General features: G+C 41.7%; 1 protein-coding gene across 1 annotated transcript; it reads right to left on the bottom strand.

Moving 5' to 3' along the window:
• Nucleotides 1-2,820: 2,820 nt before the first annotated feature.
• Nucleotides 2,821-24,923, bottom strand: ABHD3 (abhydrolase domain containing 3, phospholipase). Its single transcript, XM_072327824.1, has 9 exons — nucleotides 24,640-24,923; nucleotides 23,020-23,183; nucleotides 20,039-20,221; nucleotides 18,262-18,307; nucleotides 15,406-15,518; nucleotides 11,159-11,332; nucleotides 10,453-10,501; nucleotides 10,203-10,368; nucleotides 2,821-4,498 (listed from the first exon to the last, which is right to left on the bottom strand). The coding sequence occupies exons 1-9, from the start codon at nucleotides 24,784-24,786 to the stop codon at nucleotides 4,320-4,322; spliced, it is 1,221 nt and encodes a 406-aa protein (XP_072183925.1). The 5' UTR covers nucleotides 24,787-24,923; the 3' UTR covers nucleotides 2,821-4,319.
• Nucleotides 24,924-25,993: the final 1,070 nt, after the last annotated feature.

Genomic DNA, 25,993 nt, shown 5'->3' with positions numbered 1-25,993 from the left:
GGGTTGGGGCGGGATTTCCCTTCGGGCTGTCCTATGGGCGGAGGCGCCTACCACAGTAAGGGGGGGAGCTGGGGTTGCTCGTTGTTTGCTGCTGAAGTGTCCGGATTCATACAGTTATTAATGGTTGGAAAAGACGATTAAACTCGTCTGTTTCACCGTGCCTGCTGAGCGCATCCCTCGGTGCCGCAGCCACGCAGTTCGTGAACACCTCCATTCTTGTGCAGGTGTTACTTATATCTCCCTGTAACTGCTCCTTTTCAACGCATGATACTCTGCCGTGACTTTACTTTTAGTGCACCAACACCTGGTCTCTTGTAGGTTACTGCAGGAGAGCAGCATGCTTTCCAGATGAAAGATGCTTTAAGCACTGGATTGCCTGTAAACTTCCCGGCGGATGATAAAAGCATTTTTTAATGTGACGGCCAGCTTTGTAAGCTTAACATGATGTATTGACATCCTTTGTCCTTAGGACCACGAAGCAAGTAAAGCTAGTTTTTTTTCCTCACATTGTTCCATGTATTTTGTTGAACAGCACATTTATTGTAAAGAAGCGAGCATTCTTGTAAAGCACTGCATTCCAAAACCTGAGAAAACTCGGGTCGTGCAATACAAGAATATGAGTAAACTTCCAGCTTTCCACAGAAGGTGGAAGCATTGGAAGCGCTAATTTCAGTTTGAGCGTGCAAGAGAATGTCTCCTTTACTGAAAGAACTCCTCCTCAGAGGATGTGGTGGCTGTGAACAGGAGTGCTTAGGAGCAGTCTTACTCTGGATCTAGGGGACTTGAGGAGGAAGGAGGAGCTGCATTCACACAGGTGCAGCATGTTGACTGAACAGGTGTAAAGCCAAAAGGATTTTATATTAATTTAGTTTTATTTACTAATTTTAAGTATAATACTGCTGGAGTGCCTGTTGACTGCAGCTGACTCAAGAAGGAACTGCTGTATACTTGCAGTCTAGGTTCTTGGTTATGAACCCTATCATGGCAGTCCTGCTAGCACAGAGACCTTGCAGCCCCTTTGACGTGTTAGCACATACCAAAACTGCCCTGCTGGTTATCAGGTATCTCAACTGGTCAAGGAAGTGGTGACTGACAGATGCAGAGGTAGCTATTGCTTAAGCGTCACAGCTGTGATTAACCCTGCATACACTGCCAGTGCATCTGAAGAATTCCTCAGGCAGGTTACCCAAAGCCACGTGTGAAGCTGTTTTGAACCAGTGGTTTTCTAATCACTGTATGTTTAGTTCCTTTAATAGACTGGAAGGGCAGCTGAGACAGCACAGGGTACCGTATTCCCACCCTTTCTGCAGATTCGTGAGGTCCCCATACCCTCATCCAACAGGAGGGAAGAGGCAGGATTCTTGCAAATCTAATGGGAAAAAGAAGGACAGGAAAATTGGATCCCACAGAGGAAGAGGTTTTTTGCCAGTGAAGAACTGCTGGCTATTGTGGCTGCTTGTGTATTTGGCAGAAACAAATAATACGTACACATATGTATGGCTGGGATATTCTACAGCAGTTATCTGCAGATGTTGTTTTCCTGGCTGGCAAGAAACACTGCTAACCTGTCTCAAAGAAGGGATCCAGCGTGTATGCTGGAGGTATAGCTATGTCTGGTTTGCAGTGATTTGGGGCCAGGCCAGAGACTGTAAACTATGTCAGTTACACACAAGAGGTCCAAACAATGACAGAAAAAAGGAAGGGGCCCAAAGTCTGAAACATTTGGGAACTGCTAAGGTAAGCAAGCTGCTTCATTTTGTTGGCTTGAAGGGCTCAAACCATTTCTTACTAGAACTCAGTTGGAAGAGGCAACTTGCAGCCGAGAGGAGGTAAGGAGCTTCCAGAAACACACACTGGATGTAATTCTTGAAAGCAGAGGCCTTTTCTAATCCCTGTAGTGATCAATCTAGTTGTCAGAGTGACTGTGCTCTGTGACAATCAGCATGTCTGTTACTGAAGCTTGACACTTGGTGCTTTACCAACACAACCATGAAGACCTGCCTCATGTCAGCAGCATGTATTGCCATTTCATCAACACCAGCTCTCATGGAGTTGTTCACTGCTCTCCATAGCCCACTCTGGTTAAGTCTTGTAAGCTGTACTGGTGTGTGTCCTGGTTTCCTAAAAAAACATTAATCCTTCTGTTCAGTGTGAAATGTACACAGTGGGTTAGTTTCTTTGCATCCTTGGTATTACATTTTCATTTCTATTCTAAATTATCTTTTATTCTAGGTCTATTTGACAAGGCTTAATACGTTGTACTCTAAAACCTTAGATCCAGCAAGGTTTCTGGGTGACTGAAGGTCTCAAGAGCAAGCTGAGGTTATGCTTTGGAGCATACATGTTATAGGCACCCTTGCGAGCAGGAGGATAGCACTAGTTTCTAGATTTTCCTTTCGACTTCAGCTACTACACAGTTCTGAACAGAGTGCACATCCTGGACTCAGTATTTTGGCCACTCTGACTTGCTGGTGAAGCTTTGTGTAGAACATATAAAAACACCACATAGGAAAATTGCTTGTTGTGTTTCTTAGTAGCTCTCGTGTCTCTGAAAATAACTGAGTTATTAAGTGTCTACATCTTATTTTTTTCAGACAGTCTGACTGGGAAAGCTTGAAGGTAACCACAGTGAAACTGGATTGTTGTCTGTTAGCATGCAGTGCTTTGGACAATGCATTTTCCCCAGCAGGATGTAAGCAAAAGCACTCTGCATCGAGGGGATGACAAACACCTTAATAGATACTTATACAGAGAAACGTACCACGTGGTTCTGTGTGGGGGATTGGCCCTAAAGGAAATAAGTGCAAAGAGACAGAAATTCTGCCATCAACCATGTTACTTTTATTTAATCAGTAAGGTGTGTTTTTAATATAAGTGGTTTTATTTTTTATTAATATTTCCTGCTGAGTTTCCAACAGTCCCATACCCGAACAATTTTACAAACGTAATGCTCAATACACAGTTTATTGCTCATTGTTTCTGTAGGAACATAACTTCTCTAATGGGAATGGATTTAAGAATGAGTAAGGCACCCTACTAATATGCTGATTTCATCTGTTGTAGCAACATGCATAAAATTTCATTTTGCTTTTCCCACTGGTATTGGGTAATTAAGTTAGACTGTATTATCTGTGCAAAGCCCAATGCCTTGCCTAAAAGGACAAAACTTGAAAACACTTTCTAATTTTTAATGTAACCTCCCGCCTTATAAAATGAGCTCTTATGTAGCGTATCTTGATTTCTGCTTCATCTGAAGACAAAAAGTTATTTCTGTTCTTCCCTTGCCTTTGCTGTTACTAGGATACTTGCCTTGCAAGAGGACCGTTCACGTGTTACTTAAGACAGATGACCTGACTTGCTTTTTATCCACATTTTCTTCTTGCACTGACCCTGTTCAAAACATAGCAATAAAAATGCAAAGGCATCTCCACCACTGGATTCAGATTGACACATTTGTTAAAATTTAAAACAGACTATATCATAACTCCCTAGTGCTCTATGGTTTCTTATTTAAAACTGTAATGTTCTTGCAAGGTAATATAAACATAACAGACAGTAATTGAATTTACCAGTTATATGGAGTATCTATTACAGATATGACTACACCCAGCTGTACACAAACACCGAAATGCAAAATGCCTTTTAATTATATAAGTGATTACAGTACTCTTTTAAAGGAATCTTTTGGTTATATGTAAACACTATAGATAAGCCGCTTAAAAAAATACACACGTAAAATGAATACGGCATTGGCATAGTTTAAAACACAATAACTAGACCTAGATCTGGATACTGTCAGGGTAAAACAGCAAAAGTCAATCAGCCTAATGCTACAGAATAGCATGCTGCAATTTAGACTTGTTTGAAGAGCCAGAGCTGCTTTTTGTTCTCTCCTTTTGTTTTCTGAAGATTTTCACCTAAGGAATGGGACAACTTCTACTATGTTTGGCAAGACAATAAATGCTATTTTGAATGTTGCCGTTCTAATATTAAAAGCCATCTAAATTAACTCTCCTAAATATGTACTGGTTTAAATTAAAATCTCGAGGAATTACAGTCTATTTACTCGATGATTTTGGTTAAGTGCAATTCGATGTATGCAGAATGCTGTTTCATTTAAGGTCATTCTCAGTAAGGCATATTAAAAATAAATACAAAAGTGACAATGTATTATTTAGTTTCTTGCTACAAAATCTTAGGCAAAAAATATTTTTGCGTGTAGTAATGGACTTTCTCCATTTGCTGGCTTATGGTAGTTAAAATTTGTGCATTAAGCTTAACTGCCCTTGTTAGAATGTGCCACTGCGCTATAGCCAAAGCTACATGCTATAGATTTTGTTTCCATGCTCAAACACGGCTTGTACAAACTGCTTGAAGACTCTGTCCATGTAAGTGCACTTCCTTGGCCATATTCCTTCCAGAAAACCAATGTGGCCTCCACAAGAAGTCAGGACCAAAGCTACATTTGCGTTTTGTTTGGCAGCTTCCACCGGTATAGCTAAAAGGGAGGAAAAAGAACTTCAGGTATTTATCATACTATATATGAATAGATATGCACAATAAGCTTAAATGTGTAGCAGGAGTTAGAAACAGAGCTGTGTCAAAAGCCATTTCTGTCTCTTCATCATTAACTCAGCTTTTCTGTGTGATTCTTCTGGCTGCTGTAAAACCATCAAGTGTTCATGTTTTTCACCAAAAGGATGGTGAGGGGCTGGAAAAGGCTGCCAGAGAGGTTCTGGATGCTCCATCCCAGTAGGTGTTCAAGGCCAAGTTGGACGGGGCCTTGAGCAACTTAATCCTGGGTTATCATTATCGTGTCTGTTTTTCTGTACAATTACATCTGTATGTTTAGACCATACCATGAAAATATAGCGAGAGGTGGTGCTTGCTCTGAGGAACTCATCACCTGAATACACAAGGTAAGCAAAAGATGAGGAAATGGGCTAACACTGTCACTATATCAACTGGTCAACACAAGGTCAGAGTTGTATGGAGCTGTGGTGTTTGTGCTCTTGATTCAAGAAATGGTTGTTTTAAGCATTTTCCTCTGAAGTTTTGCATATGCTTAACATGCTTTTCTCCTAAACAAGCAGAAATCTCTGTACATTTCAGTGAAGAGCACTGTTTCAAGTTCCAGTTTACAAATAATAAACTGTGGAATACAAACAAACGAAACAAAAACAATCCACCAAAATCCACACAGATTTGGTTACTCGGGACTGACAGAACAGCAGCAAAAGAATAGCCATGTTGTCCAGAGACAAGGAAGTTACAGGGATTTCACCGTATTTGTCTAAAAAAGGTGATGATTCCACAAGAAAATAAATCCAATTTCGGGTCATACACTGTATGGGAGATTGGTAATCACAGCCTGAACCTCTGATTAATCAGCTGAGGCAAGTGTGGGGTCAGCTGTGGGAGCACAGGTGAGAGTGATGTAGCTGTGCTCCCAGAAGGGGTGGAGCTCGACTCCATCCCCTCAGACCTCATTTAAGGGCTGACTCCCACTGAAGCAGTATCTCTTGGAGATTGCTCTTCAGTGAGGACTGCCCCAGCTTCTTCAGCCAAGGCACCACCACTGGTGAGTTTTCCTTTACTTATATTTATTTATACCTTCTGTACATTTGTTACCACCTGTATATTAATAGCCAATACATACACAAAGTTAAAATTGCCTTGGCACCACAACAGTGACCCATTCACAGGACTTTTAATGCCGCCTTATGCATTAAAAAGCATTTTTTTAAAGAGACACTTCATCAGGTTCACTTTGGGGTGGGTCAGTTGTCCATATCCTTTCTGAGCTTTGTCCCCCCTGCTTCCTGGAGGTCTCTGTTTCTTTACCACTTATACATTTTCTACATTAAAGGTCATTATCCCTGCACATCTTTACCTTTTCTATGCACATGTTCCCTCCTTTCATTTGGAGGCTGGCAGGCTGACTGCTGCATGCTTCAGATGCCAATTTGCCCTCATTCTTATCAACTAGAGGAACAGCATGTCACCCATTCCCCAGCTAAAGAAGGACTGTCAGCCAGAGAAGCTGCACAGGATGTTGAATGCAGTGACTGTAAAACAGATCCCACCTTAAAACAGCTGGGGGCAGAAGCACTGGACCTGCATGTTCATGAGAGCAGCCTGCACCTCAGAAGTCTGTCCCAGCAGTGCATGGCACAACACACTGCGTTCCACTCCAGTCCTCAGCATGGTTGCTAAAACCACTGCACATACAGCACAGATAGTGTCTTTTCTGAATGCTGTGTTATCTGGCTCCTGCCCATAATACAGATACTTGATTGTACACTGCACACAGCCAATGAGCGCCAGAGAGCAGTGGGAATTCTCTTGCAGAGCTGAGATTCTTCATTACTCTCCACTGTCCATTTTTTTTCATCCTTTTAAAGCTGCATGCATTTAAGTAGCTTGATTCCAGCATTTAGTAAGTGATTTAGATTCTTTAAGTAAAAGGAGCTGTGTTTCTCACTGTCTCTACAAAAAATCCTTTACTTTTCCTTTGTTCAGCTGGAAAATTGGAAATGCCATATGCAGCACCTAGGTCTTTTATAGCAAGGCTGAGGCAAAGCTAAATAGAAAAGTCAATGAGGCCAGCCAGACAGGAATAGGTAACAGCACTTTTCTGTGCTGGGTAAAGTGTGAGCCATATGCAGGTCTTTGTGAACATCATCTTCCCCATCCTGAATGTTCCCTATTCTATCTTACATTCATTTACAACAGAATTCTGCCACAGATCATTGCTCTTATCAAAAACTGCAGCACTGGGCTGAATATGTAGTCATTTCTTTCCATTTGCAGTGAGGATGATCAGTAGCTGCCAAGTTTGACCTGCTGTTCCATTTCTGCTCTAACTTCCCCTACAGAGCACAGGAAAGCCTGTCCATGGCACAGTCTCGACACAGCTAGGTCACCATTTGTACAGTTCCTCCCCAGCAGAGTTTCTTGCTCTTCAGCTTCTCAGGAGAGAACTGAAAAATGTGCCAAAAATGCAAATGATGCTTGGCAACCACATGGTGCTTCTCTCAAAGCTGTTTCCATCCACTAATAAAGCCACAGCGCAACAGAGCAAATTCTGCAAAGTAAAGCGCAGACAAATGGAGCACTGCTCTCTGGATTACAGGGCGGTATGCCAAAAGACAATACTGTTCATCTTTGTCCAAATCTAACCTTGTGCATATGCTTCCAATGACCAAAATCTGTACTGCTGCTTGACCCAGCAATGCACACATCTGTAATATGTGATCACAGAACCACAATGTTAAACGCACGTGCAGAATTGTTCAGAATCAATCTGTTGTGGCTTCTTTGCAGGACAACAGAAAAAAACAAACCATGGTATTTGCATAAGAGGATGCAAAATAACACCTAAGAGTCATTATACCAAGTCTGGATTCAGAGAGTCAGAGATGTCCAATAAAAAGTACAGTACCTAACTTCAAGGACAGGGTTTCAGCTTGGACACAACACACACCAGCAGCAATTAGCTAGCACTAGTATGATGAAATTTAAGTTGGATGCTTAATATGCTGCTGAAAGTCTGTTCAGATGAAAAGTCAAACGTGACACTGACTCTGTGACACCAGCCCTTTAGGTTTGCTACTGCAAAACTGACAGAGGAAGCATCAAGATGGGTGACCTCCAGTAACTGACTGCAGCAGCTGCAAATTCTAGGTTGTTAATCAAGGTGCCCTGTGTTTCCTACCAGCACTCAGTGTGGAAAGTTGTTGCATGTGGCACCAACTAAAAAGGAGTCAAGGATACACATACATAACAAAGTCATGCTGTTATCTGTAAATCAGACTGGTGACCCATCCTAGAGTAAACTAATCACCATCACAACAACAGTGCAATCCTGTGAACAAAGAATAAACAAATGCCTATTCCCACACACATTTTCATTGAGAAAGGCGAGTTAGAGTCAGAGTTCAAGAGAGGATGGACAGTCTCTAACAGACTGTAACATTCATTGTTTCAGATTCTTCACGGTGCTCTACCTCACCTCTCTCTACTCTGCAAGACAGCTAAGGCATTTTTTATTGTTTAGTTCTAACAATAGGTTTGATACTTAATCTTAGCCAAGAGACCATCCTTATAATCCACTGTTCACCACGAGCCATGCTTCCTTTAAAGACCAGCTCTAAGAGAGGAGAGATCCAGTACAATAATACTCCAGGGGGCTCAGGCTGCTGGTTTGTCAAGCTATGGAACCCCAGAACTGCACAGAGTGTGGAAGGGAGCTCCTGAGATCATCTAGCTTACTACTCAGGCAGGACCAGACAGAGCAGGCTGTGCAGGACTGCATCCATCAGGTTTTGAACACATCATGGATGGAGCTGTTCAAACGATTTATTCAGACAATCTGCTGCTCCAGTGTGTGACCACCCTCAGAGTAAATAAATAAATCAAGTGTTTACTTGTGTTCAGACTGAATTTCATGAGGTCAGACTTGGGGGATGGAGCATCTGTGCCCTAGCTTTAGTCTATCTAACAAAGGTCCCACACCCTGTGAGACACAAGTATGCTGTCTAGTTCGCCACTGCTGCTACCTGCACTAACTAGCCAGCTTACTCCTGTCACAGTATTTCCTATTCAAATAGAAACCACAAACTGAGCTAGAGCGAAGCAGAGGCAAATCAGAGGCAGAACTGTGGCACACCAGAACACCTGTTTTGTGGTACTGTGGGGGAAGTCATCCATGAGTAAAAAATTATCTTCAGAATGACTAGCCAGGTTTTACATTTGGACCCAGGATTTAAGATCATAGCCACATCCATTATCATTTCCAAGTCAGTATATGCTTGCAACAGTAACTCAAGCAGGAAAAATAAATAAGTCCTACAGAGGCTAGTAAATAAAACTCTGTCTTACTACATTCCTGAACTATTAATTGTTGAAAGTCAATGAAGTATTCTGGAAGAGTATTACTATGTTTGCCTAGATCTTACTTTTTTTTTTAGGTCTCTGTTTTGGCCAATGTAAGGGATGGGAGGCTGTCAGCTCTTTATATTGCTCCTGAGTAGCACAGACAGTTTTTGTTCAAGAGGAGGAAAAAAACCAAATCTGGCTTTTTTTCTAGTGCACTCCACTGGAATGGCCCTTATCTCTTCACGTCAAATTTGTCTCTAACAGGTCTTCAAAATACTAACATAAAATATGTGCATTTTTCAGTATATGTTTTACATGTGGGCAATACATAAACAGAACATACATGCGTATACAGTATCTTCCAGTTCCTACATTCTTCCATTTGTTGTTCTAGTCTGTTTACCAGTCTCGATTTTGTGATTCATTCTACAATAATCTCACTTGACTTGTGGTAACAGAAGAAAACTTCCCTGAGATAAATCAACTGAATTAACTTTGTATTTAAAGGTATCAGGTGTTGACTGCGTTGGTGTCCTCAACCAGCTGTTCATTACAGTGATTTTCTTCTATATTAACTTTTGTTTTTCACTCTTCCTTCTCAGACACTGTAACCAATACACAGATTGCAGGAATAAGCAAATCTTTTTTGAGACAGTTAGGAACAGGGTTAAAGATCAAAAGCACAGTGTTCATAATGATTGCATGTCTGGCTGAAAATAGGAAGAGAAAGGAAAGCAAGGTATTCAGCCAACCAGTTACTATTTAATATTGCATCTTCATCCAGTTGGGTTTTTATTGATTATAATGTGTCTCCTTTTAGAAGTTCACCTCCTCTGTATCTTTTCTCCTGCCCTAGATTTTGGCCTGCATGCTAACTTATGTGTTTTTTTTTCCTATTTAGTTTTCAGGGACTGGATTTCATGTCATTGGAATCATGAACAACAAGAAGGAGACTTTGAGTCATGAAACATAAGCAAACCTTGGACATTCTTTGTAGGGACTAGGGAAGAAATGGTAACAAAGAATATTTGCTTTAAATTCTGTTGAACGTATTTCTTTGCTGTTATATAGAGACTAAGGGCTAATGGCTGCCACCCCACGTGCTTCTTCTGCATTCTATCCTAATCAGGCCTCTCTGTACCCAGCTATTTTGTATGTGTTTTATACCAAGTAAACTGCAAGACTGACCCACTCCTGGAGGTTATGAACTATGCATAAGTAATTATATACAACTTCACACACAGTTCATTCTCAGACCTTTATAGTTTGTCTTAAGGATTGTACAAATAGAGAAATACATTTTTTAAAAAAGCTACACTTACCATGACCTGGTGAGAAAACATCATCCACAGAGTTTAGGCATAACACTGGAATGCCTACAGACTTCAGCTTGCGACACGGGCTGGCATCTTCATAGTAATCATCAATTGTACGGTAGCCAAACATGACAGAAGTGAACTGTTTATCAAATTCTCTAACAGTTCTAGCCTGAAGTACAGAATTCAAACAGGGAACCATGTCAGCATTTGGAAAACGCCACCAAGATAAAGTGAAAGTAACATTTTTGCATACCTTCATCACAAGATCCATATCAAATAATTTCTCCAGCATTTGCCGATGCCTAAAGAGAAAGGGATACAAATTGTAGGGTTATATGAACAGATGTAGAGGCCCTCTGCTCCATAGACACGTTTGTATAGGTATCTTCCTATCAACAACATGCCTGTTTTTAATTTTATCGTATGAAAAATCTGCCTGTGGAAATCAAGAACATAAGAATCATTCTTTTCTATGCAGACACATCCAGCAACATAGTCAAAATCTGCATTAGTCATAAGAAAGATGCTAAAGTTCAAAGAATTAAATACTTGAAATACAAAACACAACCTAATTTTACAAAGCAAAGGATGAACTAATCCTCTCCATGCTTCTGCAATCAAAGCTGACTGAAAAGAATTTGTATATGTAATACATACACATAAGTATACAGCTCAAACTCTATACGTGTGGATGTCTAAAAAGTTAAATCGGTTAATTCCATAACTCCAGAAGTACATTAGTTTTCTGCTGACTCCCTGGACGAAGAGAGAAATTTAGTCACATCAATGACAATTTTTCCTGCAAAGATCCCTTTGATTTCAAAGCCCGTAGAAAAATGCATGCAGGACAACTTTGTGAAGTGTTGTTACAGCACAAATTTTGCCAGCATTATTGTACCTGCTGCAGACCTTATGCTAACATCCTGCCATCTTGCCAAATAGTTTAGAAGGCAACTCACCTGCTGATAGAGGATTGTAGACAAGTAGTCAAGTAATAGTTGAAAAGAAGCCAGTTTAGTGGCTTCTCCAGAGATTCTACAGATTCAAAAACATTCCAACCCGCAGAGAAAATTGCAGCTGCCATTAAAGGAGTGTCTCTGCCAGTTTTGCCCAGGTAATTTAAAAGAAGCATGCTACAAACAGAAATGAGAAACAGAAACACATATACTATCAAGTTGTTTGCTTCAATCTAAAGCACATATAACAATCAGCCACCTTTTTGTCTGCTTTTCCTTATAGTTATTGTATGAGCCTTACAGCTGTGCCTCTAGAAAGCAGTCAACGTCATCAGCATATGACTCAAGAAGTTTTCTTTCTCTCTCTACATTCAGAAAGGAACTGAGTATGTTGTGTGGGATGCGGGTAGAAGCACATTTAAAAATAAAGATATATCTACTAGTCTTATTTATATCACTGAAAGGGAGGAAAATGTCAAGCAAATATACCTTACTCACGGAACAGGTATTCTTGACTGTTAGTATGTTTTACAATTTTACAACACTTAAACTTCCTGAGCCAGTAAATCTAATCAGTCTGCCTGATAAATGCACCCCTGGCACACTTGCATCATTATGAAGCTGTCTTTGGAATGGAACATAATACCTTTACCCCACCTCAGAGATATGAGAGAACACAGCCCCTTTTTCTTAACAGAAAGCATGAAAAGAATGAAGTGGTAGATAATTAATAAAACTAAAAATCATGACCCAAATAGATGGTATAAATCTTGCCTTTCTGACCAATTGCAGCTTACAGACTGTACTGCTGATGTTTAATTGAGTTGGAAAAAAAGGGAGAGTTCACGAGTACCTGACCCTTCAGATGTTCAAAAATTAAATTAGTGAGAAGATAGATAGTAAAGGAAAAATATCAACAGAAAAGCTGTTAAGGTTTACTTGACTGCTTGATACCCCAAGGCTTCCAAGCAGCATTTTAACATCAGATCTTGAAGCCAAAACATTAGAAGCTCCACAAATTAATATACCCTCCTGGATCACCAACCCTCTATACCTTGGCTTTATCTGTTATACAATGGGAGACAGCAGCCTATAGCAATGACAGTGTGAATCACTCTGCCATCACAGAGAATTTATCCCTGCACCCTGCCCACCAAATTGCAGGATAGCAGTGCAGAAGGGAGATGTAGGTTACTGCCTACTCACCAGTTGGTAGGAACAAGCAGGAGAAGAATAACTAACAGTGCTTGGGAATGCGTACTGCAAACTACTCGAGTTAAACCCATTGAGGAAAGCTGCCTGTGACACGTATAGGAGTTAGGTAGTGTGTGCTCCCCTTCAGTCACAGGAAAGGAGGAGCACATGAGCCAAGGGTCTATATACTCCAAGAAGAAAAATGAGCCATAAACCAATAAAAAAAGTTGCAGTAGTAGCAGAAACCTTATAACTTTACAGAACATGTGTAGGGGAGATAAGGTATAGGAATATTTCTGTTAGAAAACAAAGTCCCTTTCCATAATAATATGTACCAAGGATCTGACGATCATTTTACATTTACGTTTTTGTGAAGTGAATGTCTATTTTTTTTTCTCAAATGGGCAAATATGTCCTATATAACTTAACTGGAAATTCAGAAATAATTTAAAAAAATATAAATAATGAAAAATATTGTTAGATTAGGACAAGCGGATGATATTCACAGTATGCTCCTAGTGAAATCTCTGCTCCTGCTCAATTTTAAACATGTAAGTGCACCAATTAATTTTGAAGTATGGAGACAGTCCCCATGTGGACTTTTGACTGAGTTAATAAAAATATCCTGAAGATGGAAGGAGGGGGTGGGTGGAGAGCTGGCTGCCAGGGAGATACAGTCATTGCACAAGCATGCAGGAGACTCTGTATGGAATACCTGAAGTTCAGCTGGAATTGGAATTGGAATTGGTAAGGAACATGCAGAACAGGGCTTCCCTATAAGTACACTGTTAACAAAAGAAAGGCTCAGAACAACATTGACTCCTTACCCCTCAACAGTGAAACCAGTTGTAACATCACAGAAGGAAAGCACACTTTGTCCTTGATAAATCCAATCTCATTCTTATCACTTGTGTGACTGGAAATGGCTTCCATAGGATCTCCTCAAAGAATGAAGTTAAGCTGACCAACCTATATTCCCCCCTGGACCAACTACTCAACAGAGCAGGGGACCTTATGACAAAACATTTGTAAAAGGCCAAGGGTACCTTTTATTTTCTGTCTCTACTGCTGAGGTTAAGTCCATTCTCAAGCCTACTATGTTCCTTTGCCTAGTGGCAGAGTATGGGAGACTGAAGAGTTACTCATGGAAGAGGAAGACTGAGCAAGGACCCAGTTAGGCAAACTGGACACACAGGATAAAGTGTGGTGCACCAAAGCTCCAGAAGGAGAGAGACAAGGTCCATGTGAAACTGCTATCACTTTTGAAACAATGCAGCAACTATAATGTACTCCTGATGCCTGGAAAAAAGTACATGTCGCACACTGCAAAAACAAGAGGACTAACTTTGGGACTATCATTTGGATGCCATTTCCAAGCATGTGAAAATCAGATAGTGACTGGTAACAGCCAAACAGCCAAGGACAAAGCATGCCTGATTGCCTTCTCTTATAAGCCAACTGCTTTTGAAGATTATAGGAAGGGAGAAGACATTGCTTACTTTAAATTTAGCAGGGCTTTTGAGAATCTTCCATAGTCTCCATGTAGCCCATGGAGGGACAGGGTATTAATAGGAGACCTGTAATGTGGTGGAAAACTGGCTTAGACCACTAGGTTCAGACGGCTGTGATCAGGAGCATGACATCCACAACCAAAGATGTTGGATCTGTTTAGCGATGTTCCTTTGGGATCAGCACTGGGGCCGATACTGCATAACAACTGCATAATGAGATGAACTACAACCTTGGTGGGCTTGCAGGCCAAACTGTGGGGAGGGCAGTTGCAAAAAGACAAAGTTGCCATTCTAAGTGCCCTCAATAGGCTGTAGAAATAGACCAGTAGACACCTTGTGAAGTTCAACAAAGCGAAATGCTAAGTCTTACGCCTAAGACAGATCCAGGACTGGAGAAAAAGTGGTGCTGCTTCTGAAAACGACTTGGGCAAGCCAAGCACAGATGAGCAATGCACCCTCGCAGCAATGAAGATTAACAATATGCTGTGTTAGTACAAGCAAAATATGCAGGTCTAGACAAGTGAAAATTTCCTTGTACTCGGCACTTACGAGGTGGTATCTGGAGTACCAGGCCCGATTTTGGGCTTTCCAGAAAGACTGATATTGAGAAACCAAAGAGGACCATATCTCTTTATACTGAATACACTGGCCAAATTTCAACATCATCAATGGAAAAACATTGGCCTAATTGATTTAAAAGACTTTGAAGTTTCTGATTTAATAACTACAGTGCTTGAATAAACCTGTATTTACCCCAAAGTTCTTACAAGTCATTAGTAGATTAATGTCAATGCACAGCTCTATTATCTGCCCTCTGTCCATAAAACTCATGACAAGGAAGTCTCAAAGTTTCTACTGTGCCTGCAGGAGGGAAGCTCCCTTCTCCTCCATTTTTTGTTCAAGAGGCTGTCTGAACATTTCTCCTACTTTCTAGCAGTGATTTTTCTAGCAACTGTTCTATCGGTATCTGTTCTAGCTATGCTTTTTGGACACAAGCCAGGACACAACAAGTCTTAACGCCACATGCTAAAAATCAACCCATGCTGGCTTTCAGTAACAATGCTACTACTTGCTTTTGAGCGAGACAGAGCAGATACTCACACCTCTTCCACCAATACCTACCCACACGCTGCAGAGCCTGGGCAGACTGAAAATCTTTTTAAAACCTGTAAATTCCAGAGACTGTTAAAAAACATGGTACATTAGCTCTAGTTTCTATTTCGTATTCCTTTGTTACAAAGATGGTCTTCATAGCTCCCATAGATTGTATAGCCCACTTGTTTCTCTGTCAATCCATCTGTGTTTGTTCTCTGTTTGTCCCTATGGTGTCCTCCCCTCAAATCTTTTGAACACTGTTTGCTTTCTGCCTTACCCGACACAGAGCTAAAAGAGCTAAAAGAAGAGAGTCTTCTGAATACTCACAAATACAGACAGACCAAAATCAGTTGCAGTAAGTATTGAAGAATAATTACAATTTACAATCATGCTGTAACAGTCTTATTGAGATCACAGATAAACTGAGACTTCTGTTACATAATACCTTACCCTCCCATAGAAACACCTGCTGCCATGAAGGGAGCTGAGGGGTGCAAGTTGTGTATGTGATGAATCACTGCCTCCAAATCCTCCGTGTTAGCTGCACAGTAAGTCCTTGGAGTCTGTAAGGAGTCATAGGGAAAAATGGCACCATAAGCTTTTTTATCAACCTTTAAGGACAAAGCAAACTGTACAGTGGGACATTTATGTAACAAGATAAATTTAACATTTATCCTGAAAGCGCACTAAATAGCAAATAGAAATCCAAGCATTTCAGGAGGAGGTGGATGAAGGAGAGTCTTGCTATCATTACAAAATAAGATTGGTAATAAAGATGTTCACTACCTGCAACTATTAAATCATTATGTGAAATCTAACCACAGAGTCACTAGCTAAACTAGATAAAACTAGATAGGCACCAATATTTTTAAGATATCCTAAGGAAATGAAGACACATCATCAAGGCCATAATTTACTAATAAATCAAAAAAAGCCATAATGGCAATTTGATCATCGTCCACATTCAAGTGCCAAAGAAAATATAGATTTCAAGTTCTGTCAGCTCAAACTTGAAAGTTAGACTGTATTTAGATTCTATACACAATATGAGCAAATAAATAAAAATTCAGCACTGCAGTTTACCCAATTTACTACCATACTCTATTAACAAAAGCAATGGAACATATATATTATATCCCTTCTCTATCTACCAGCTGCAACTCTTCAGATCCTGAACTGGAATGTGAAATGCTTCTCACTGCCATCAATAGGGTTTGGATAATCCCCTCCCTGCTTACCTGAAGCTAAGATAAGCCTGGCTTTTGAGCCTCACCTGCATAGGCAACTACCACAGGTCACAACCTGAAGACTTTGTGGAGCAGTGTAAGGGAGTTAAATACTTTTAGGAACAGTAGGAATTACAGAGATTTGGTTTTTTTTTTTCTTTTCTAACAGTGTTGTCTAGATTTCTTCAACAGAACTTGAACATTGCAGTTGTTACTAAACATATTAGTGACCTTGGCTTAACTTAAGGTAGTGGCTAGCCTGCCAGAATTCAGTACAATAAACATCAAAAGTAACTATAAAAGTATTCTATTTTAAATTAACTGGTTTTGTTTTTGTTGCTTGAAGCAACACCGTATTTTAAGGTGATTTTTTTTTTCTCCTTTTTCTGTTGTTGTTTTAAACTGTTTTCAGTTAAACAGCTTGGATATTTGTGGGCAGTTTTATCAAGTTTAATTAGAAGGAGCTAATTACTTAAAGTACATTGAACGTGGTGAACATTAAAATGTTGAAGTAAAAAAAAACAGGAGAGAAAACCTAAATCTGGATAATGAAAACTGAAGATGTTTTCCATTTATGTTGCATTCCCAATTCTCATCCACATGAATCACTGTGCCCTTTATTACATCCCATTAATTATAAATGGTGTGAATGTGTTTTATTTTAATTAAGTTGTCAAGTTTACAAGGAAAAACACATTATTTTTGGTAACTAAGGTCTAATGTATTCTAAGTGAATGTATATCAGATTAAAAGTTTATAAAACTGTAAGTGACTGAACTTATAAAGCTATAGCTTATAAAACTATTTAATTTCAGTTAATTCCTAATACTTTTATCAGGATACCTTTTCATTGTACTAAGGCATTTTAAGACAGTGTCTTAGCTCACATTGGCTGTGGTCACTTATTATTTGATGATTCTGTAACAATAATTCACAGTAACTTTTAATTAAAAACAAACAAACAAAAAAACAACAAGCCATCTCATTTATTTAACTGATTCCCTATATAGCTATCACATAGTGTAAATTTACATCCATCTTTAAAGAGGCGAGAAAAATAATTACTTGCTTGACTAATTTCCACGGTGCTGCTCAACCATGCTTCAAACGCATTAACTAGGGATTTCATATTGAAATGTAGAAACCCCCTTACAGAAAACGTTACAATTTCAGCTGTTTTGCTCCACAGTAAGATCTTATAATGCTTAAATATGTAAATCCGATTACACTAAATTACACACAATGCTCCCAAACAAGAGATCTTTTCTGTTAGCGCTTCAGAAATTCATCAATAAGGACTTTGTGTGTCACAAAACTGCTTTGTACATCCATCTCCAGAAGTATGCAGAAAAAATACCCTAACATGGCAATATTTGCATTGAAATATTTTATCTGATTATGGGAAAACGTTCAGAGCTTTTTAAGTTTGAAACCAGGGGATTAAAAAGAATGCAAAACAATACTGAGTATTATGCACACTCATACCAGCTGCAAAATTCTCAACAAAACACATATGAAGAAACAAAGCTTATTCAGCAGTATTTCATCACAGCTTGTGCCCAGCTGCAGGAAATGTTTAGCTTCACAATCTCATCATCTGTGGGACTGCCCGTTATTCCTAGGCAAACGTGACATGTGTGTCTCAGTCACACAGCAAAGCTATTTGTTTGTAACTAAGTTTGTGTCATAACTGCAGAGAAATACAGAAGAACACATTCTATTTTTAGGTATGGCTATCCATATAAATCTGCTTTGTTAATTCAGTAACACATAATACAGAACAATTTTAACAGCACAGCTTTTTAACCATATCAATATTTAGCCTAAATTGATATGGGCAGTTGTGCAAGTAATTATCACTGCTCCTACTGAAAAAGAATTTTGTGTTGAGCAGTTGGTCTCTGAGATTTAAAATAAAAGGTTATATCTCCTCATTATTGATCTACCAGATGAGATGTTCTCTGCATTTTCAACACACTCTATGAGTCCCTCTCCCTTAAATAGAGCCTTACAAATAGACACCAATGGTTACATATCCACTGATTACACGAGAGATGTTTATCTTAACATTCATCCTTACCAGAAGCTCCTCACCAGCAATTCCTCGATTGTTAAAAACCACGCATCTGAAAATTGAGATAGTAAATCCCATGATATAGATTGTTTGTTCATCTAAAAAAATAACGTGCATGCAAATGAAAATACATAAAGAAATGCAAGCCAATTCTATGCTTAAGTTCAGCGCATAAATATTTACTGTTCTACAAATGCTGAAATCTGACAGGAGCAGGATGACCTTTATACCAGAATGGGACTTCACTGAAGTCAGTGTGACTGTAAGGGAACTCTGTGATCTGTCAGTCTCATCTGCAGGATGAGAACTGCATGGCTTACCTGACAACAGCGCATGGATCTCGCTCTGCCTGCACTCGGAGCTGGCCAATTACAGGCTGTAAGTTATGCCAGTGCGGTGCTGAGCCTAAAGCAGTGCTCTGCAGAAGGACAGCTATGTGCAGACATTCTCCATATCACATCATTTTATGAATTAGCAATAAATGACCCAATTCAAAACTACAACGGCTGCATCTAAATTTTGTACAAGATCCTGGGGATCTTTGTTTTTTGTCCTGCACAGCAATGTTTCTGCTTTCTCTATGCTGGAGTTGCTGAATTTTCTAGCAGTTACACAATACCTTAGGAATATATGCTTTCTTAACAAATCTTATTTCTCTATTGCTTTTCTATCACGCCATTGGAATGACCTTGTTAAATAAAATATACATATTTAAATGGGTTAAAGGTACGTGAAAAGAATGAATAATGAAAAAATGGATTACTTTGCTGTTTTCCAAATGCTGCTGTTTAAAAACAAAGCCAAAAGTTCTCCTTTATAACGTCATATTTCCCTTTGCTAGGTGATCAAATGCAGGTTTTTCATTCGGGACTATTTTAGAAACAATTCTAAGTTGTTGATTTGGGGTCTTTCTTCCTTTCTTTCTTCTTTCTTCTTCAGCACTTGTAGTGCTGTTTACACACAAACGTGGAAGCAATAGTTATTTTGAAAGCAGTTTGAACAGTTAAGAGTGCTGCCGTACTTTCACAATTTATAAAACAGTCACCCAGATGTCCAAACAGAGAACAAACAGCCAGAAATGAGCATAAACACTCATATATACTTGAAGAACTTCGTATTGTCAATACCAGAAGCCAGTCTGCAATTATAAAATGCCACATTTCAAGCAGCAACAATGACAACATATTTTAAAGCACAGTTGTGGGAATATGATTACATAAAGGAATTCCCTCACTGACTAATGCACTTATTACCCAATTCTCACCAGAAGCCTTAATAACAAAACTAAATTACACAGTGGCAGTCAAGAGGTGACAAACCTCTTCCTGCAGCATTACCAGTAGCTGTGGGTTGGCTTCCCTTTCTGCACTCAAGAATTGAAGGCTACTGAATTGGGCAGTTCTGGCATTCAGCAGCTGATCTCCTCCAAGGCCTGCTGCCAGCAATCCATCCACACAAGGCTTTGTGAAGCTGAATACAAACCCCTTCTCAAGGAAGTGTAAAGGTACACAAGTGCTGATGTTATAGTTTAGGATATGGCAGCAAAGCCCTATAAAGACATAGCTTGTTTTCACTGCAATTTCTGAAGCACATCAGTAGACACTAAAACAGATTTTTAGAATTTACTGCCTGTTACATAATTTGGTGATCATTATTATTATTACCTCTAATACTTTCTTACATAAACTAATTTCCCTAAATCTCATTGGCTTTAGGAAGATTCCTCATATATAAACATATTTGATCTTGCACATAAAATACAAGTAATGAAATCCAACAGCACCTATATCCCAGTGTTTCACTTTGATGGATCATATGAAGAATGTAGGATTCCTTGCTTGTTCCCGTCAGACCAGGCAACAACAGGACTGTAGGTCTTGTGCTGGCATCCGGATAATATAAGCTGTCATTATTATCAAACCAATCCAACGAAATCTGTCCTCCATCTGCTGTTCTAATGAGCTCACTGAAAGGCACATTTTAAGACAACCATGATTAGTTTTAAAATATATGCATCCTAGTAAGAGTGCTTAAACTGTAAAATTTAGCAGGTATGAAATCTGCTTGGTTCATTGTGTTTTAACACTCAAAGTACCACCTGGGTATGTTTACAGATATAACAGGTGACAGGAGTTAGTGCAGTCAGTTGATGGCACAACTCCAGCTTACACTCAATGAAGATCTGACCTTTCATCATTTGCTGTTGATGCAGTTGAAGTTTGTAACTAATGTGGCTTTTGGCACTGCCTATTTTATGTGGGTTTGTCTACTACAGTTTTCTTTTCCTTTGTGTGGTCCGAGAACCTTTTGATAGCACTTTGGGCAGTGTGTCGAATACCTATCGTGGTTTTTTTCCTCTACTCAAAGAAGCAGTGTGTATAACTGATGACACTTGGCTATGTTTTTAACACATGGAACACAGACAGACACTACTCCATCTTTACAGGATCAGCAAAGCCAGAATTTCACCCTATACCTCTACCAACTTTGCTAGCATGAACTCTTAAAACACATACCTTAAGAATGTAACAAATGTGATACTATCCCAAGAAGCTAAGCATGCATTAAACAATGAGATGATGGTTTCAATATATATATCTTTTTTTGTTTGTTTGTTTTGTTTTAAATAGAAACATACAGCATCTTCCCTTTTCTCTGGTGATGTATACATCACGTGAGAGAGCTAATGTAGAAACTACCAAAATTTAGGTCCTCTTTGCATTTGATTTTTCACTTGAAAATATAGTTTTGATAGAAATTACTACAGATTTTAAAGCTAATCAGCCTTCTTGAACCCACAGTGTCAGCTTTGCCCTTTTTTAGTAATGGGCAGTAGACGCAATACTAGCATGTACTGCCAACACAATCTCCAATGGTGCAAATTAAGCTTTGCCTCATGGAACTACATTTCTTTCCTCACAAACCTTGCAACAGAGAGCACACAAGCAGGGCTACAAACAGTGGACATGGCCATGCCACTGAAATGTTTCCTAGTTACTAAAACTAAGGAAAGCTGCTAAATGCTAAATCTATTCTACCATGCAAACAGAGCTGAAACAACTTGTGCTGCATCCAGGTTCCGGAGCATAAAAGTATTTCTCCTTAGCTCTTGTGCCAAATGCCTCACTTGCCAGACTTAGTCTCACTTCTGTGTAAGAGAGATCAGCTAAGGACAAACAATACATTTAATTTCTTTCCTCTTAGAATTTAGGCATCAAAGAACACAAGACAAACCTGAGAGGTAAAACTAACTCTGAAAATTCCAGAAGACTCATATATTCAGAACTAGGCTGAGAGCAGCCATGCTATGATTAAGGTTGAACATATTGGTTAAATGGATAGACAGAGTGATAGCATTACCTTTCCAAAATGAAAGCATTCAATCACCAGAATAACACTATTTTTTAACATGTTCACCACCATCAGCTCTGCATTTTTGCCAGCACTGAACAAGAATCTGCATGCCAAGCTCATAAAAATCTGTACCAGCGGAGACGACCCACTGCTGCTGTCACCACTGCAGAAACACATCACTCACTGCCTCATTGTGCTCACAGCCACTGGTTGGTCTCCATCAATGTTCAGCAAGCATCAATGAATGTCAACGGGTGCCATTTTTTTTCCCACATGGAAGAATTCAGTGACACTCCGTTGCTTTATCCACACTTCCATGTCAGATGCCATTCTGTTGGACTGCCCCTCTGCTGCCATCTGTCACACAGCAACAACATGTGATGGAATATTGGTGGGAAGGTTCAACCTCTACTGCTGTACCACCAACATCCACCTCTGATCTTATGTGCCAACATCATAAGGAGGCATTCAATCACCAGAATATTTGATCATTCAATCACCAGAATATTTGATGCACCAGATGACTCTGCTGCCATCCAAAGGAACCTCAACAGGATGGAGAAATGGGTTCACAGGAACTGCTTGCATTTCTACAAAGGGATGTACAAGTCCTGCACCTGGGGAGAAACAACCCCCAGGCACCAGAACATGATGTGAGCTACCCAGATTGAAGGCAGCTCTGCAAAAAAGGACCAGGGGTCCTGGTGAACACCAAGGTGACGGTAAGTCAGCAGTATGCCCATGCCACAAAGGCTGATAGTATCTTGGGCTACACTGGGCAAATTCTCACCATCAGGTCAAGAGAGGCAATTCTATTCAGCTCTAGCAAGGCCACACCTGGAGGGCTGGGTCCAGTTCTGGGTCCCCCAGCACAAGAGAGACATGGACACACAGCAGAGAGTCCAACAAAGGGCCATGAAGATGCTGAAGAGCCTGAAACATCTCTCCTGTTTAGACAGGCTAAGAGAGCTGGGCCTGCTCAGTTTAATGGGGTAGTTATCAACATGTACAAATAACTGAAGGGAGGGAGCAAAGAGGACAGAGCCAGGATCTTTTCAGTGGTGTCCTGTGCTAGGACAAGAGGCAATGGGCACAACTGGAACACAGGAGGTTCCCTCTGAATATGTGGCACTTCTGTGCCATGTGTACAATGGAGAACTGGCATAGGTTGTAGAATCTCCTCCTTGGAGTTCTTCAAAAGCTGCTGGGATGTAGGCCTGGGCTATGACTTTCTGAACTTACTACATATTGAAACTGGGACAGAAACAGTACCAAGCCTAGGACAGAGTTGTAGAGATGGGCATAAAGCAAATACATGGGCACAAGCTTGAGCAGTGATGGTAGCTGTGACCCAGAGCAAGGTGACCATTGGCTACACAAACAGTCACTTTCCAGAAGAAAAGCACTTACTTTCTGTACTGTACTTGGGGTCTAGAGGTGATAAAGGGACGCAGGAGTGTTTGCACCCGACCTTCCCAGCACCAAATCGTGGGATAGTAAGTTTCTGTCACAACAGGACAATACTCTTCCAGAAAGCGGCAGAAACGCTCATTGCTTGCCACCAGCTGGGGTTTCTAGGAAGAGAGACTACAGTCAGGAATGGGCATTCAGAGGAAAAATAAGTAAATAAGTAATAAATCAACAAAAGTCTGTTTAAATCCTCTCCCAGAAGATCAATTTTTTTAACATATTTACTTACATAGTGAAGATATAAGTAAACAAAAACCAAATGAAATGCTAACATTGTGCAACTGAAAAACAAAAATCACTAAGCATTATGGATTCCTATTTCTGATAATACACTATTCCAGCTCTACTTCTACCAGCGTCATACCTTTCCCTGAGGAGCCAAAAACACAGTGTAACGCTGCAAGTGAGAAAAGTCCGTACTGCATCCATTTTCCTGTATGATGCAGGAATGAAGCTTAACCAGGGATGTGGACTGTTCTCTTGCAGTTCCTATTTTAACCTGGCAGTACATTCCCTCTCCCACCTCAGGCTACAGCACACACTGCATTGGTACTCACCTCTATAATGCTCTGCATGCAGATATATTTCTCACAGCTTCAATCCCAATTAATGTGGAAATCATCATACCAAGAGACTCATATTTTAGCAACCATATTACTTAAGCTTCCCTTTTACGCTGACTCTCCAGCATGCAGGCAGTAGCAGGACAATAACAGAAGATCTAAAGAAAACCGTTACACACACGGCAGCAGCAGCCTGTCCTCCCGACCCCTTATTTTCCTCCTCTGACGAAAAGAAAGCGTCCTTTTTTTGACGGAGAGGAAGGCAATGTTCTCAGCAATTCTATGGGAGCTCATGGCAGAACGCAAGTCTTTCCCGGCCTTAAATCTTTGCATGTGTGTATTTTCAGTTGGTTAAGCACTCAATGTGGCACTCACTATTACTCCACGGGGCCGCTTTAGATGGGATCAGGCTCGCTGTACCCAAATGATGTGTGAAACCTCTCCTGACCAGATGTACAAGGGTGGTAGAGCCCTAAAACGCAGCAGCAGCAAGTCCAACAGTACTTAAACCGACACTGAGGGCAGACACAAGGGCAGCGAGCTCCTTCGTGACCCGTGCTGCTCCTAAACCCCACACCCGGTCTTTCATCGGAGCAGGGATTCCTCAGGCCGTTCCCGAGTCACCGCTTCCCGTCTCAATGCACTGCAGGACACCACCAGGCAAAGCCCCTCACCCCACGCCCTCCGGGCCGGACCCCCCCCTTCTTCCAGCCCCAGGGCCGCGTTTCGGGCAGCGGGAGGCCGCGCACCCCCTCACTCCGGGTGGGCCGCGCAGCAAAGCTCGGGGTTCTTCCACGGCCCGGCCCGGCGGAAGGGCCCTCTGAGGGCTGACCCCGCCGCAAGGACGCCGGGCATCCCCGGCACGGGCAGGGAGGGGACGCTGCGCCCTGCCCTCCGCCGGCCACCCGAGGGCCGGTGGCAGAGGTGACCTTCGCGGGACCGCGGGACGCTGTCAGCGGGACACCTGCGGAGCCCGGCCCGCCGCCCTCCCGCTCACCTTGGCGATGCTGCTGAGGTAGTAGCAGGCGTAGGCGACGCCGAAGCCCAGCACCAGGGACAAGCCCACGCCGGAGCCGAAGAGCCCCACGCGGACCTGGCTCTCCAGGTAGAGGGACAGCTCCCGGGTCAGCACCTGCCAGTCCATCGCTCCGCACCGCCGCCCACAGCCGGAGCGAAGAGGAGGAGCCGCCGCCCGGCTCCCGCTGTCCGCCGGCTGCGCACGGCGCCGGGCACCGCTCCGCGTTACAGCGCCGCCGGCGCCATGCCCGGCCCGCCCCCGGCCCGCCCCGGCCTGCGGGGAGCGGGCGGCCGCCAGGCCCGGGGCATCAGGGGGCGGCGTGAGGCGGTGCTGGGGGTGGCGGGGCCGGGCGAAGAGGCCGGGCTGGGCCGTGGGGAGCCTCAGCTCGCGGCTGGTCCTTTCCTAGAGTGCCCCAGCCCTGCGCTTTCCCTTCACATGGGACGTCCTGGAGACGGGGGCAGAGAGAGCGACGTATGGAAACGCAGTGACTGCGGTACTGCTCCTGCCCGCACGCTGTTATCTGTACAGCACAAGAGCCCTCAGGAGTACGGGAGGGAGACGGGACGCTGGGGATTTCCAGGTGCAGAACTGGCTCATCCTCACCAGCCGTGGAAATGTGCTTGAGACTGAAGTGTGTGGCAGCTTTGCTATCTCTCCTTTTAGTTTCAAGGCGTTAGTGAAGAACAGAGCGGAGCAGATGCAGTCTGGAGCTCCCCAGGATATCTCTGCATGCTCCCTTCCAGCAGCACGGATTGCTGCATGGAGACCCTCACGTGTTTGCCTGCTCTGACGCTTCCCTCTCCAGCTGAAGTAGCAGTGTGACTGCGTTTTTCCTTGGTAAAATCATAGGAGTCCTGTTGATAATACGTGGGCGTCCAACTTTTTGGCTTGCCTGCACTGTATTGAGTGAAGAGGAATGGCCCTGGGCTGTATATACATAAGTTACTCTGAACGTAATGCCTCCTATTTATTTCCATGGAAACTACAACAGATGAAAAGAGCGCGATAACACTATTTGATAGAGCAAACTCGCATCTACAAAACACTATTTTTTAACATGTTCACCACCGTCAGCTCTGCATTTTTGCCAGCACTGAACAAGAATCTGCATGCCAAGCTCATAAAAATCTGTACCAGTGGAGACAACCCACTGCTGCTGTCACCACTGCAGAAACACATCGCTCACTGCCTCATTGTGCTCACAGCCACTGGTTGGTCTCCATCAATGTTCAGCAAGCATCAGTGAATGTCAACGGGTGCCATTTTTTTCCCACATGGAAGAATTCAGTGACACTCCGTTGCTTTATCTACACTTCCGTGTCAGATGCCATTC

The sequence above is a fragment of the Excalfactoria chinensis genome, chromosome 2, assembly GCF_039878825.1.
Source record: "Excalfactoria chinensis isolate bCotChi1 chromosome 2, bCotChi1.hap2, whole genome shotgun sequence".
Taxonomy (NCBI): domain Eukaryota; kingdom Metazoa; phylum Chordata; class Aves; order Galliformes; family Phasianidae; genus Excalfactoria; species Excalfactoria chinensis.
The sequence above is the reverse complement of the archived record's forward strand: the minus strand, read 5'-3'. Positions and strand labels throughout refer to the sequence as shown.